Source organism: Cynocephalus volans, chromosome 8 (assembly GCF_027409185.1).
Source record: "Cynocephalus volans isolate mCynVol1 chromosome 8, mCynVol1.pri, whole genome shotgun sequence".
Taxonomy (NCBI): domain Eukaryota; kingdom Metazoa; phylum Chordata; class Mammalia; order Dermoptera; family Cynocephalidae; genus Cynocephalus; species Cynocephalus volans.
In genome coordinates this window covers 22,406,371-22,420,048 of record NC_084467.1, presented here as the reverse complement: position 1 = coordinate 22,420,048, position 13,678 = coordinate 22,406,371, and the positions used below count along the sequence as shown (strand labels likewise).

Here is a 13,678-nt window from a genome sequence, read left to right as displayed (position 1 = left end):
CCGGCACTCAGCTAGTGAGCGCACCGGCCATTCCTATATAGGATCCGAACCTGCGGCGGGAGCGTCGCCGCACTCCCAGCGCCGCACTCTCCCGAGTGTGCCACGGGCTCGGCCCTGTCTCATTTCATTCTCACAAGCTTACAGAGTCGTTATTATTCCCATTTATTGATCAGATAACTAAGGAGCAGACAGGTTAAGTAACTTAGACTACTACAAAATAAGAATGGTAGAGCTGGGATTTGCACCCTGGGCTGTCTTACTCCAAGGCAAATGCGCTTAAGCACAGTGTTATACACTGCCTCACTTGTATCATATAAAACTATATACTCACGTATATAACTTTTGTGTCATCACGGAAATCTTTTCCATGGGAAAAAAATGTTATAGAAATCAGCAGGGTAAAAAATGTTCAAATTTTGTAACTTATCCCTTTGGCAGAGTATTCTTTGTACTTTAAATTTATTCACATTTTCTGGGGTTTTTTTCGCGGAGGGCGGGGGCAGCTGGCTGGCACAGGGATCGAACCCTGGACCTTGTTGTTATCAGCACCGTGCTCTACCCAACTAAGATAACAGGCCAGTGCTACACTCACTCTCTTTTTTTGGCGGGGAGAGGGGGACAGCTGGCCGGTTACACTTTCTTTTATAAGTAATTCTTTCCAATCAGGGCTACCTAGAATAAAGAAGGAAAAACAAGAGGCAAGCTTTAAAGGCACTCACACTTTCAGCATTTCAATAGTGATAGGAAGTGATCTGGTCCGACCAAGGGTACTGCTGTCCTCAGAAAAGTTGTCACTGTTCTCGAAGAGCAAAGAATGAGCTCTGTGAGAGCCCTCCAAAGGAGGAGTCATGGGAAGTGGGCTGGTCAGGGCCTGCTGGATCCGAACATGCAGTGGGAGTGGGGGCAGCCTAGAGGGTACATGGGGCTCCCCACAGCTCTGGTCCAATATCTTCTTAGGGACTTCCTTTTTCTGATCTTCCTGTTGGGGAACCTCCTGGGGTAGATCTAAGGAAGGTGAAAACTCAATTTCTGGCACAACTTGAAAAGTCTTAGCAGGGAATGAAGGGGACCGGGGAGGCTCTGGAGGTATATGAGTAGGCAGTGGAGGGGATGGAGAGGAAGGAGGGATTATCAGCGGTAGTTCAGAGCCCACAGAGCATGTGCTCTTCTCTCTTTGATCACTTGGTGTTTTTGTGGTGACGGTAGCAGCAGATTCCGAGGTGGGTACCAAGGTTGATGGAATGCCTCTCTTAGGTGGTAAGGGCGGGGATGGTTTTGATAACAATGTACCACTGTTTACTGCTTGGGACAGTTCAGCTGGAAAAGAGAGAGGAACACCTTAATTTAACATAGTTTTACAATGCTTTCAGGGCCAGCCCAGGGTCTAGAATTAGAGCTGAGCTTAATCTTTCAAGCAAATTATATAATGTTTTTATTTCTTAAACATAAAGTCTTTTTCAAAAATTATATAATTTAATGGCTTTGCCATTCCCCACGTATCTCATCCAGAAACAAAATTTATACTTATCCAAGTAGAGAGCCTATAAATGTATATAGGTGTAGGAAGAATCTGATGAGTATTTTACTTCACTGATATGACAATAGATATGACAACTTTTTATCACTTGATCTTGGTGTAAAGTTACTAGGAATAGACAGAAAAAAAGCTGATAAAAAGTTCTTCTGTGTAATAGTACTCCATTAACAAATTTAAACATTCAGTTAACAATTAAAAAACAAACACTATTGGGCATTGTTCCTATATCCTGATAAATAATGATATCTAGATAGTTTTGTATTATGAAACTATCCATAATGACATCTTGAATTTTTATAGCAAATGCAAAGACCTTTAAAGGAATTCAAATTCTTTTCTATCCTTCATGTCATATTCTTATGACACCTGAGGTGACAGGGGAAAAAAGATATCACCTTTACCATCTTTCAGAAGAAAAAACTGAGGCCACAGAAGTTAGGTGTCTTGCCTAAGATCATACTACAAACTGGCATGGACTCAATAACATACATGTCTCCAACTATTAGGTTATTGCTCCACCCTCTGGATCCTACTTCTTTGATTTTTACTAGTGTGCACACTTTTTTTTTTTTTTTTTTTGTCTTTTTCGTGACCGGTACTCAGCCAGTGAGCATACCGGCCATTCCTATATAGGATCCGAACCCACGGCGGGAGCGTCGCTGCACTCCCAGCGCCGCACTCTCCCGAGTGCGCCACGGGGTCGGCCCCTAGTGTGCACACTTTTATGATCCCTTTACCCCACCCTCCCATGTCCATTCCTCACTACACTATGGGCTCCTTGATGGCAGGCAACCCTCTTCTTCAACAGCATATCCACAGAGCTATGCACAGTGCCTGATACATAGTGGGCCCTCAATATATGTTTAGGTGAGAACCCCTTGCCCTGTATTATGTCAGTATATATCCCTCGAGATTGTCCCCAAAGCCCACAATGACTCAGCAAAGGTGCTGATTCAGCAGAGTTCCTTCAGCAGAGGGCTCCTAATGACCTGCAAGAAGTAGATCATCATATCACACAGGCACTAACTTTGCAAAAGAATTAAAGAGCAGTTCTCATGATCACCAACCCCTAACCTACCCAAACCCCTTATTTTGGTCCCACCCAGTATTCTTACTTGGTCCCATAAGCTTCCCTGAGATAAAATTTTACCCACCTAAATCCCATTCCATTGAGAACACTCAAAGTAAAAGGCTAATCTTATAACGTTTTAATGTCATTCATCCTAAGTAAAATTTAAAAAGGACTTTCTAGAAAAACATTGTATATGCACACACAAACAATATTCTAAAAGTGAATTTTAGGATCAATGACAGGTATTTTTGGGTAGATTGGATTTTTGCTGCTTCTCTAAAAATAGCAGTCAGCTATTCCAATTACAACAAAAATCACTGACAAGACTATACTTGAGTACTTTAACTTTTGAACTGAAAATATAAATTGCCACTGGTAATTTAAGGAAGGCGTAATACCTCAAGGTGTGAAAGAAATGAACTCTGGTAAATATACACTAACAACAGCATCTGGCTATAATTCTGTGAGAAAGATGCCAGAGTGTTCCTGGGGGATGGGTTATAAAATTCCCTTCACCTGTTCAGCTATTGATGGTCGTCCTTCTTTAGTCCTAATACACCATGTCATGCCTGTTAGAAGACAGTAGTACTTACTTCTAAAGCAGTGGTTTCCAAACTTTTGGATTTCAAGGATCAATACAATTAAAAAAAAATTCTTGACCAACCTGAGGTTGTCATTTTTTTTTATGATTTCCAAATAAAGCTTGATATATTTTTTCTCTTTTTTATTGTTTTTATTTATTTATTTTTCACAATACTCTTTTAATATTAAGGTATAAATTACATGCAATAAAGCACACAAATTTTAAGTGTGAAGTTGGGTTACTTTTTACATATGTATACCGCTGTATAATAATTCTTGTAATATAATAATAATTTTTATTAAAATATAGAATATTCTAGCACCATAGAATACTACCTGTGCCCTCTTCCCAAGTTTACTCCCCCAAAGGTAACCACTATTCTGACCTCTATCATAGATTATTAGTTTTGTCTTATTTCAAACTTTCTATAAATGGACTAATATACATGATAGAGTGTGAATTCATTTACTCAACAATATAACACTTATCTGTGTTATTTTGTGTAGCAGTAATTCACTCTTTTCCATTGTCATGAGTATTCCGTTGTATGAATATACCATAATTTATCTACTCTACTCTTGACAGATATTTGGGTTGTTACCTTTTTTTTTTTTTTTTTGCGTTTTAAATTTTATTCTTTTTTTATTAATAATATATTTTTTACATTCTATGATGTTGCAGAGCAGTTGCGGGGGAGGGGAAAGGGAAAGGAAACGGGATGGAAGAAGGAGGAAGGAGGAGGTGCGGGATTCTTTTATGATCATAATCCTTTTGTGAAAGAAACGGCATTTTAACACCAAAGAATTAGGAAGGTAATAATTTAAGAAAAAGAAATAGTCCTTTAAATCAAATTTATTTAACTTTAATAAATACTCTGTGAACTGTCCTATTTTTCTCCTTCTGCTGATGACTAGTCACAGACATATTGATTCCTCAGTCACAAGGTCTATAGCTCTGGCCTATTTACCTCAGGCCAAGAGTGGCCTCTGCAGTTTAGCTCAGAGTATCATACACATATTATCATTTTACACGTTACCTTAACCTGAAAAATGTGGAGTACCACTGGTCCGGAGCAGTGGCTCTCAATGTGTGGTCCTGGGACTGGTAGCATCAGTACCATGTGGAAACCCATCAGAAATGCAAATTCCCAGGCCCGCTCCCAGACTTACTGAAATCAGAAACTCTAGGGGCAGGGCTCAGCAATTTGTGTTTTAATAAGCCTTCTAGGTGATCCTGAAGAGAACACCATTCTAGACCACAGTTTGAGAATACCAGTGTAAAGAACAGAGGTCTGGGGCTGGCCGGTTAGCTCAGTTGGTTAGAGCGTGGTGCTGATAACACCAAGGTCCAGGGTTCCATCCCTGTACCGGCCAGCTGTCAAAACCAAAACCAAACAAACAAAAAGGGAGCACAGGTCCAAACCTGAGAGAGGAAAAGCCTATGTTCAGTTTCTGTCTCTCACTAACTACAAGCTTGAATGAGTCACATCTTCATATTCTAATTTCCCTATCTATATAACAGATAAAATCAGTTTCCTAAGGCACAAGGTGGTTTTGAAAATAAGTACGTGAAAGCTCCTTGAATTCCTCAGAGATAAGTCAACATGACACTATCCATCCAAGGTGGTGATGGTAATAATCTTCACCCTGTTTTTATCAAGCTACTCCAACCTGTCATACTCACAATATATTCTAAGCCTGTTTTTCAAGGTTCTAGTCACTCCACCCAACTTGGTGATATTAGCTACTTAATGAGCATACATTTTATTTATCCATTTAATCATTAATAAGAACTTTAGGCATTACTAAGACTAGTATCATTTTTCCTGAAAAACTACATTTTCATTAGCTCCGAAGCACTCATTAGCCTTTCCTCCTCCCTTTCCTTTCTTGAAAATTTCTCTAAGAAGGTATTCATTTATATAAAGTAATAGGCCTAAACAGGACTTCAGGTAAATGCAAAAAATTTAATAAACCCATAAAAATTTACTGATTGCCTTTCGTGCTCTCTCTACCACCACTTATTTCAATATAAGAGTAGCATTCTTAACTCTCCCAAGTAAAACATGGTTTTACCAGAACAATTTCAATAATACCTTCTGCATTTCCCCATAAAGATACTATGCCAGACACTGAATCACAAGTTACACTGGCATCAATAAAATCATCTTTTTATCTACTAGACTTGCTTATGTGTAAGGAAGCCATTGGTAGTTTAAAGTAGATTTTAAAAAATACTTTTCATCTGAAAAGTTTGCCTTGCCCCTTATAAGCTGTAGTATTATTCAAATTTTTTTTTAGTTAAGTACCACAGATAATAACTCCATGGAGGTCAAACTTGGTATGGTCTTCACATATCTAGTCCCCCAACTATATATAGTGCTTTGGAAACACTGTTTTAGGAAAATAGGTATTAATCTTCCCCAAATATGAACCTAATTTTAGTGATGTTTCCATTCATGGACATCTGCCTCATTTTCAAGACTTTTCTCTATACTGAGGTCATTTAAAGGGACAAGATATGGAAAACTTTCCTGTAGTCCAAATCAGTACTGTACCAGTTATCCAATAAAATAACCATCCAAAACTAAAACCAAAAACAAAACAAACCAAAAACAAAACAAAACAAAAAAAAAACCCCAAATAAAAAAAACCCCAACAACAACAACAAAAAAACAATGGAAGCCTAAAGACTTACTTACCAATGACAGGGTTGCTATTTCTCTGAGCTGGTTTAGGGGGAGGGATAGGGGGCTGCTTGGCAGGGACCATATGAGTGAGGCTTGGGGTAGCAGTAGTGTTAGTGCTGGCAGGAGCAGGAGGCAGAGTCCTGGGTGCTGGGGAAGGGGTGACAGAGGAATTAACAGTCTTTGCTAGGTTTGTGGCAACAGTGGTGGCAGCAGGTGCTGTGGTGGTGGAGGAGGCAGAGGTGGAGGAGATGAACCTTGCCGTGCTGCCAGAAGTGGCATCCCTTGCTTGCCCTTCACTTGCTTCATGAGAAGAGGACAAGGGTCTTTTGGGGGGAAGTAAAGGCTGTTTGGGTACATTCTCAGGAACAGACCCTGCTTCAGAATTAGGCTGGCTTCCGGTTGATCCTGTATTTAAAAGGAAAGAGAGAATAACGAGAGAATAAGCTAACACATCTATGGATTTATGGTCAACTTCATTCATTATTTAATTTATAGATTAGTTTACAAACTACAGTTCTCAATGTTTCCCAACCTCAACGTATTTTAGGAATGTCAGTAAGAGAGGCTCAGTAAGAGAGGCTCATTACGGTAGTGATTCTTCACACAAGAGCCAGGCTACTGGATGGGGCACATCAAAATTCCATGGGTGGAGAAAGAGGAATGTGTAGCTTGAAAAAGTTGCACAGTTATCTAATATTTGACATCCTTTTCCCTCCTTGAGAATCACAAATCTAGGTATTTTGTAAATGCAAGAATGAAAGGGGGGGAATTCCACTTGAAGTTGCAACTAGTTAAGGAATTTCTAAAGGAGAATGTTATTCCCTCTGGATTTTATTTCTCCCAGTTCTCTCGCAAACCCCCAAGGTAAATGAGAATGGTCTGTGACCCTTAAATTCAGAAATCCAGAGTTTCCTACCTAGTCGCTTCTTTGTGTCCTCTTCTGGAATAAGTTTCCTAAGACTTGTTCTTACTGGCTCTTCCTCTACTTGGATTGGACTAGAAGATCTGGCACTCCCTATTGGGGTGGTATGGCCATTCTTTAACATGGCATGACTTGACTTTCCTGGATCCTCACCATCTGCAAGGTGAAAGAGGAAAAGAGCAGAATGATGAAACTGGCATGGTCAGATAGGAAGAAGAGCTGGCTATTTCTAACCTCTCTTACTCCCTTGCCCCCTTCTTCCTGTTTTAGCTTATTATTTAGATCTAGATTATCTGAATCCTTATAGAAGTAATGAAGATAAGTAATTCCTTTTTCCAATACACATTTGATTTTGCCTATTAGGTGCCAAGTACCTTGCTACATGAATAAGACAGATAAATAAAACAGATTTATTATACATAAGCAATTATAATGCTAAATGTCAAGAGCTATAATGAGTGAAGTTCTGTGGTGGGAATGAAGAAGAAACCATTCTCCTGGGGTTGGAAATGGGGCTAGAAAAGCTTCACCAAAAGTGGTATCAGAACTGGGTCTTTTTTTTTTTTTGTCCTTTTCGTGGCCGAGAGTCGCAGCGCTCCCAGCGCCGCACTCTACCAAGTGCGCCACGGGCTCGGCCCAGAACTGGGTCTTGAAGGAGGTGTACAAGCCTACCACACTGATGAAAGACAAGTCTTTCTAGGAAGAAGGAAGGAAAGCATGTATGAAGGCATGAAATTATGCAACATGTTTGAGGGACTGACAACTAGTTTGGTTTGGTAAGAGAATAGATGCCCATATGAAATGGTTGTGAGTGGGACTGGAAAGGCAAGCAAGAGCCAGACTATAAAGGATATTAAAAACCATGTAAAGGAGCCTGCACTGAATCCTGTACAAATTAAGAAGCTAAAGAATTAGAAGTAGTAGAGAAACATGATCTGATCCATTTAGGAGCTATGAGGATGGATTATAGATGGGCAATGACTAAAACAGAAAAATCAATAATGAGCTACAGTTAGAATGTAGGTAAGAAATAGCAGATGACAACCGAGGGCAGTAGGAGTGAAGAGCAAGGTGTAGAACTGATGGATAGATCAAAGGTAAAAATGATACACATAATGATTTCCTATAGAATAAACTGCAGGGACAAACACCAGGCTTGAGACGTTGAGAGAATCTGCAGTGACCATCCATTGCTATGAAAATCATACGTGAGTTTCCTTCATGGAGCAATTAGACAAAACTTACCAGTTACTGTTGAGGTTTCCTAGATACTTTTGGAAGAGAGAACTAAAAACACTGATGTTAGAGACTAAAACCTATCTCACTTCCTAGTGTCATGGGGACTGGAACTAGCTGTTCTCTAGATGGTGTCCTTCTTTGCTTTCCATAGTGAAACACTGCGTAATATCATTTCAGTGTCTTTTTGAGTTAGTCCATTGAGTTCCCACAGACCAGTTTCTCACCCCAACCCACAACCTCACCTTCTACTAGGAGATTAGACAGTGTCACTCTTCATGTATTCCCAATAAGAGGTGGAGTTTGGGCTAAAAGTAGTGAAGCGTCTAAGGCCAATAAGTAGTAAGTGAAAATGTATTCTTAAAGTTAAAGCAGGGCTAGCCAGTTAGCTCAGTTAGTTAGTGCATGGTCTTGTAAAACCAAGGTCAAGGCTTCAGGATCCCCATATCAGCCAACTGCCAAAAAAAAAAAAAAAAAGCAATGGCCAAAATGTTGTCACAATGGAGGCATTATAATTGTACTTCACCACCTAAATACCTACAAGATTTTGTGCCCTACTATAAAAAAGAGTCATGAAAAACAAAAGTTATAAATACTCACAACTAATCAGTGTAGAAAATTCACAAATACAGTAAGGAAAAAAAAAAAACCACCCATAATCCCATCCCAACCTCCAGAGGTAACCAATGATAATAACATTTTCATATCGTCCCTTCAAACTTGTTTTCTCCAGTTAGTTTTTTTAAAATTTTTATTTTGGCAGCTTGCCAGTACAGGGATCCAAACCCTTGACACTGGTGGTATCAGTACCATGCTTTCTCAAGTGAGCAAACTGGCCAGCACCTCTGGTTACTTTTTATATAGATGAAATAATAAATTTTCAGTATAATTTAATTTCGTGAATAGGCAGTATATTCACATGGTTTAAAACCCAAAAAGTATAATACTCCATCTATTTGGTTCTTTTCCTCATCTTCCAAAAGATACGATATATTTTTAAAACTTGGCTTTCAGATTTTGTCTCACACAAAGTAACTCAAATGAAGAGAAATGAAATGCAACCAGTGTTCTATAGTTTGACATTTATGATAAACTGCTTCATAAAAGTCACACATTGGAGAAAGTACTGACATTATTAAACCAGCAACGACTGTTGATTAGGCACTAATAAAGGCATGGAGACGAATTTGGTTAAAAAATGAATATGACACACAGATCTACAGCTGGCATAAAGCTGAGACAGACAAGGAATGTCTGCCCCAAGGATCCTTCACCAACCATTCAATTTCAGAGTTAAAGACCACAGCCAGACATTTGGCAGAAAGGGTGAACTTTCTTTTTAAAGCCCCTGCTCTACCCCAACAACAGCGATAACAAAAGAAAGAAAACTCAAATACCTAAGCAAGTATGCATATACCTTTGACTCAGTCAAAGATTAAGTATATAGAGACAGGCATATTCTATTCATTTTTAAACTTACCTTGCTCAGGGTCTTCCAATAGAACCCCTCGTTTAACCAGCTCTTCCCTTGGTTTTCGCATAGATATTTTTCGCTCTAAAACTAACATTAAATTGGAAAATAGCACTCAGAAAAAAGGCAGATGACGGTCAACATTACAGCATTCTAACTCAATAGATAAAAGAATAAGGTGGTTCAAATTTCTATTCTTGGGAAAGAAAAGAACAGGGAGACTAACTTCAAATTAAAAAACTTAATTTCTTTCATATCCTGCATTATTGGGAAAGTATCATTTCTAATAGGAACTGTCTTACATAATGGTAGCTTAATTGAAATTTCAATAATAAGGTATTTATGGGTTAATTTTTTTTTTTTTTTTTTTGGTGCTGGCCAGCAAGGGGAACCAAATTCTTGACCTTGGTGTTACAAGGTGGCACTCTAACCAACTGAGCATTTAATCCACCAGCCCCATGGATGAATTCTGTGTGAATGGGAAGTGGGCAGAGTAGGGGAAAAAAAAGCATCTTAGATTTGCTACTGTTTAGGGACTCATCTACCACTCGATAGATACTTTAATCCTATCAAAATACAAACTTGGGAATGAGGCTATAGAATATAAAGTTTAGTGAATGACCACCTGGTTGATAATTCTAAAAGATTAAACTCTGTCTTCAAATAGGGAGTTACAGAAACTTGGGGAGAGAATGAAAAGTTAGATACTTCTAAAATAGGGGAATCTTTAACTCAGAACACATATTTAAATCTTAATCTCACCTTCTGAAGTCTCTTTGAATTTATCGCTACTTTTTTTTTTCCTCCATTTCCAGGGCTTGAAGATCTTGCCAAAGCCTGAGAACTTGCTCTTCCTTTTGGTGGGAGGCGTTGTATCTCCTGTTTCCACAAAATCCATGACCATGCCTGGGTCTGTGGTGGACTGGCCTGCTTCTTCTATTGTATGGAGAGGAGAGAGGGAAGAGAACAGCTAACTTATTATTCCAGCATAATCTCTAAAACATCCCTTCCCCTCTCTTCCTGTGGTAGTTGGAAAGGATCAGAGCAACGACAAACAATCATGCAGTCAGCCTTCTTGACATCACATGGACACTAGACACCAAAATCCGTAACAGAAATTACTACGTAAGAAAAGGAACCGGGGCCGGCCCGTGGCTCACTCGGGAGAGTGCGGTGCTGATAACACCAAGGCCCCGGGTTCGGATCCCATATACGGATGGCCGGTTTGCTCACTGGGTGAGCGTGGTGCTGACCACACCAAGTCAAGGGTTAAGATCCCCTTACCGGTCATCTTTAAAAAAAAAAAAAAAAAAGAAAAGAAAAGGAACCAAACCAAGCTGACATCACTTTAGGACAAAAATTTTTTGAAATGATCAGAACCAGTTCAAAATCTTTTAAATGAACATCCACACAAAATGTGGATGTCTTCTCAATATGCATGAAATGTCGGTCACTGAAGCAGGGAATTCCACCATTAGTGAGTGAGTCATTATTTTCTGTTAAACACTGCCCTCTTCCTTGCCCTTTTCAGGATAAAAATAGAACAGGGAGGGTAACACATTAAGTGTTAACACCTCACTTCCATGTTTATCAGATTATCCTCTCCCTTCACAAAAAGGACTCTAGGTAGTTTTGGAGCACTGGAAGGTGCTTAGGGTAGGGGGCAGGGGCATTAGAAAGAGGGTGCTTTAAAATGGAGGGAAATTTTTCAAAAAGTAGAGGTTAGATTCTAGTTTGCCTATCACAGTATTGCTTTAGGGACAATCCTGATATTAAGGATTTGTCATGTAACAACTGACATGATACATGTGCAGGATTGAAATGAAAAGCCATGAGCCCTTCATAATGACCACACATGCAGGGTTTAGTTAGTTAGCTTTACTGGCAAAGAAAGGAGCAGCCAAGGCGGGGGCCAGGCCAAGAATTAAAAAAAAAAAAAAAAAAAAAGCAGGAAGGCAACACAATACAGCTTTGCACTCCACCTACTGTCCCAGGATTCTCTGGAGAAGTCTAGAGGGGAAGAAGAAAAGAGTCATGTGGAGTAACCATCCAGGAGTTAAAGTGGAACCTCTACTTTATAGAAATACATCAAGGAACACACATTACAGCATGTAATAAGTTAACATGTTTACTGTGAACAATTCATATCTGAAGCAAATAACACTTTGGGGGAGGGTTAAAGGTGCACAGCATGAGCATTAAAAAAAAATCTCTGTTCTTTTAATACTGTAGATTTTTTTTTCATAAGAAAAGCATTTTTTTTTTGAGAAACAATTGCCAAATTCAGTTGTTTTTTTCAGTTGATAGATGAAAGTCTAGGGAACTCCGTCGATACAAGTCAGATTTACACAACCGTAACTATCAGAGTAACTGCAGCAATGACTGCTGGTGCATTAGTTTGCTATGCCAAAAGACTTAGGCAAAGTAAGGTCCTGGTTACTAAAGTGCAACAGATTGAGATGACAGAGGGCAATAACTCTTTTCTTCCTAGTTGCATGATTTATTCAAGGGCATCTTGGGTCTCATCTACTTCAGATTTTTTACATGAAATGCACTAGAGTGTGATTATAACACTGGGCCATATTTTTTAAAGTTTAGTTGCCTCACATAACAATTTCCCCTAAATGGTGCTCTGGGATGGACCCTAATAGTGGCACTAGGGTGAACATATGATATTTCTTTTAAGAGTTAGTGCTTTAATTAAAACAGTATCCTCTGAATTACAGAATATTAATGAGAACTGAAGATATTTCAGAGCATTCATAATATAAAATTTAACATGTTAATAATAAGGCTTTCAAAGACATAGGAAACCTCAGAAATGGAGCTGAGGAACATAAACTGTTCATTCCCAAATAGCCTTATTTGGAGAGGCTAGGAGGGACTGAAACTTTAAACCTGCTAATCCACCCACTGAGTGTTCCAAAAGACACATCAAAAAATGCCTACTTATTAAAAGTAATAGGGAAAATAATGTACAAATTTTAAAAAATACAGACCAACAATATGAGAAGAGGATGTTAGTGCTATGTGATACTTTCACAAAGAAAAATAGCCAAAAAGCTTTAGAATCATATTTAGTAACACATTCACAGAGAAGTTCCTGTCTGTAAAGTTCTTAAATGAAACAGCCAATCTAGCCTGCTTCTATTATCTTCTAGGATATATAATAACTTTCTAAAGTAGGGCTTAGTTCACCTCTTTTAATTCTTTATTACATTGAACAATATAGTTACGCATCACTTTCTCCTATAGATTCAATATAGTTATGTGTCACTTTCTCTTACAGACTCAAAACAACAAAACCATGATATCCTTTCAAAAGTATTTATGCCTGTCAGCAGATGAACTGGAAACAAGTACAGCACGTGTATGGTTATGTTTGCAGTCACATTTATTGCTAAGAACAGCTCTCTTCTTCCTTTATGTAAAGAAAGTCACTGAATACAGTCACCAAATATAAAAAGCAAAGAGAGCAGCAGTTTTTTCTTTGCTTCTCTATGCAAATGTGCCTAATTTTCATGTTTACAAAACTATTAGAGGTAGATATACTTCTTGCTTCATGCAGTGGCGTTCAGCCACACCTGGCCCTGTCCCAGTTACTGTCCCAAACACATTCATTCATATTCTTATCCAAGTCTGTGATCCTTTCCACTATTCTCATATTCTCCTTCTTTCCTTCCCCTCCGCTCCCTACTCTCCATGACAAATAGAACATTATTTCGGTTACTCCCAAATCTGTCCAAATACTTGGAATTAGCCCAATTGCCTTTTCAAAATAGAATCTCCAGGAGGTGGGACCCAGGGATCTCTTTTTAAAAATCTCTCCAGGTGATTCTTACGGTCAGCCAGGTTTATTAAAACAATCCCAGATTATTATCTAGAAACCTCATGCATGTTAAAAGAGACAGAATCAGACATTCACTGGCTGTAACCTGCTTCTCTGTTGAAGAAAAATAAACTAGAAAATTATGGCATTATTCTAGTGTTTCCTTCTCACCAAGGTATTCTCACAGAGGAAATGTGAGTTATGTCTTTGTGTTTCCTGGTCTCAGATATAACTCAAATTAAAAATTATCAAAAAAGCTTACAATTATTACTTTCCAGATTTATATTATATCCCATGGGCACTTGGAAAGAAGCATATTGTGCAGTTGTTGGGTGCAGT

General features: G+C 38.8%; 1 protein-coding gene and 1 non-coding gene across 9 annotated transcripts in view; one reads left to right on the top strand and one right to left on the bottom strand.

Moving 5' to 3' along the window:
- The window catches only part of PHACTR4 (phosphatase and actin regulator 4), a 108,335-nt gene that overhangs the window by 13,590 nt on the left and 81,067 nt on the right, over positions 1–13,678 (bottom strand). For 2 of the 8 annotated variants that reach the window (XM_063106311.1, XM_063106316.1), the window contains 6 exons: positions 11,497–11,520; positions 10,273–10,446; positions 9,520–9,600; positions 6,798–6,959; positions 5,894–6,286; positions 720–1,317 (listed from right to left, as the gene is read on the bottom strand). In XM_063106311.1, the coding sequence (XP_062962381.1) occupies positions 720–1,317; positions 5,894–6,286; positions 6,798–6,959; positions 9,520–9,600; positions 10,273–10,446; positions 11,497–11,520 (1,432 nt within the window). Of the gene's footprint in view, positions 1–719; positions 1,318–5,893; positions 6,287–6,797; positions 6,960–9,519; positions 9,601–10,272; positions 10,447–11,492; positions 11,521–13,678 lie in introns of all 8 variants that reach the window. The other 6 variants (XM_063106313.1, XM_063106315.1, XM_063106309.1 and 3 more) reach the window with 5 other exon arrangements.
- On the top strand, positions 4,492–4,565 carry TRNAI-GAU (transfer RNA isoleucine (anticodon GAU)). The gene has a single exon. It is a non-coding gene; the product is annotated as a tRNA-Ile (tRNA).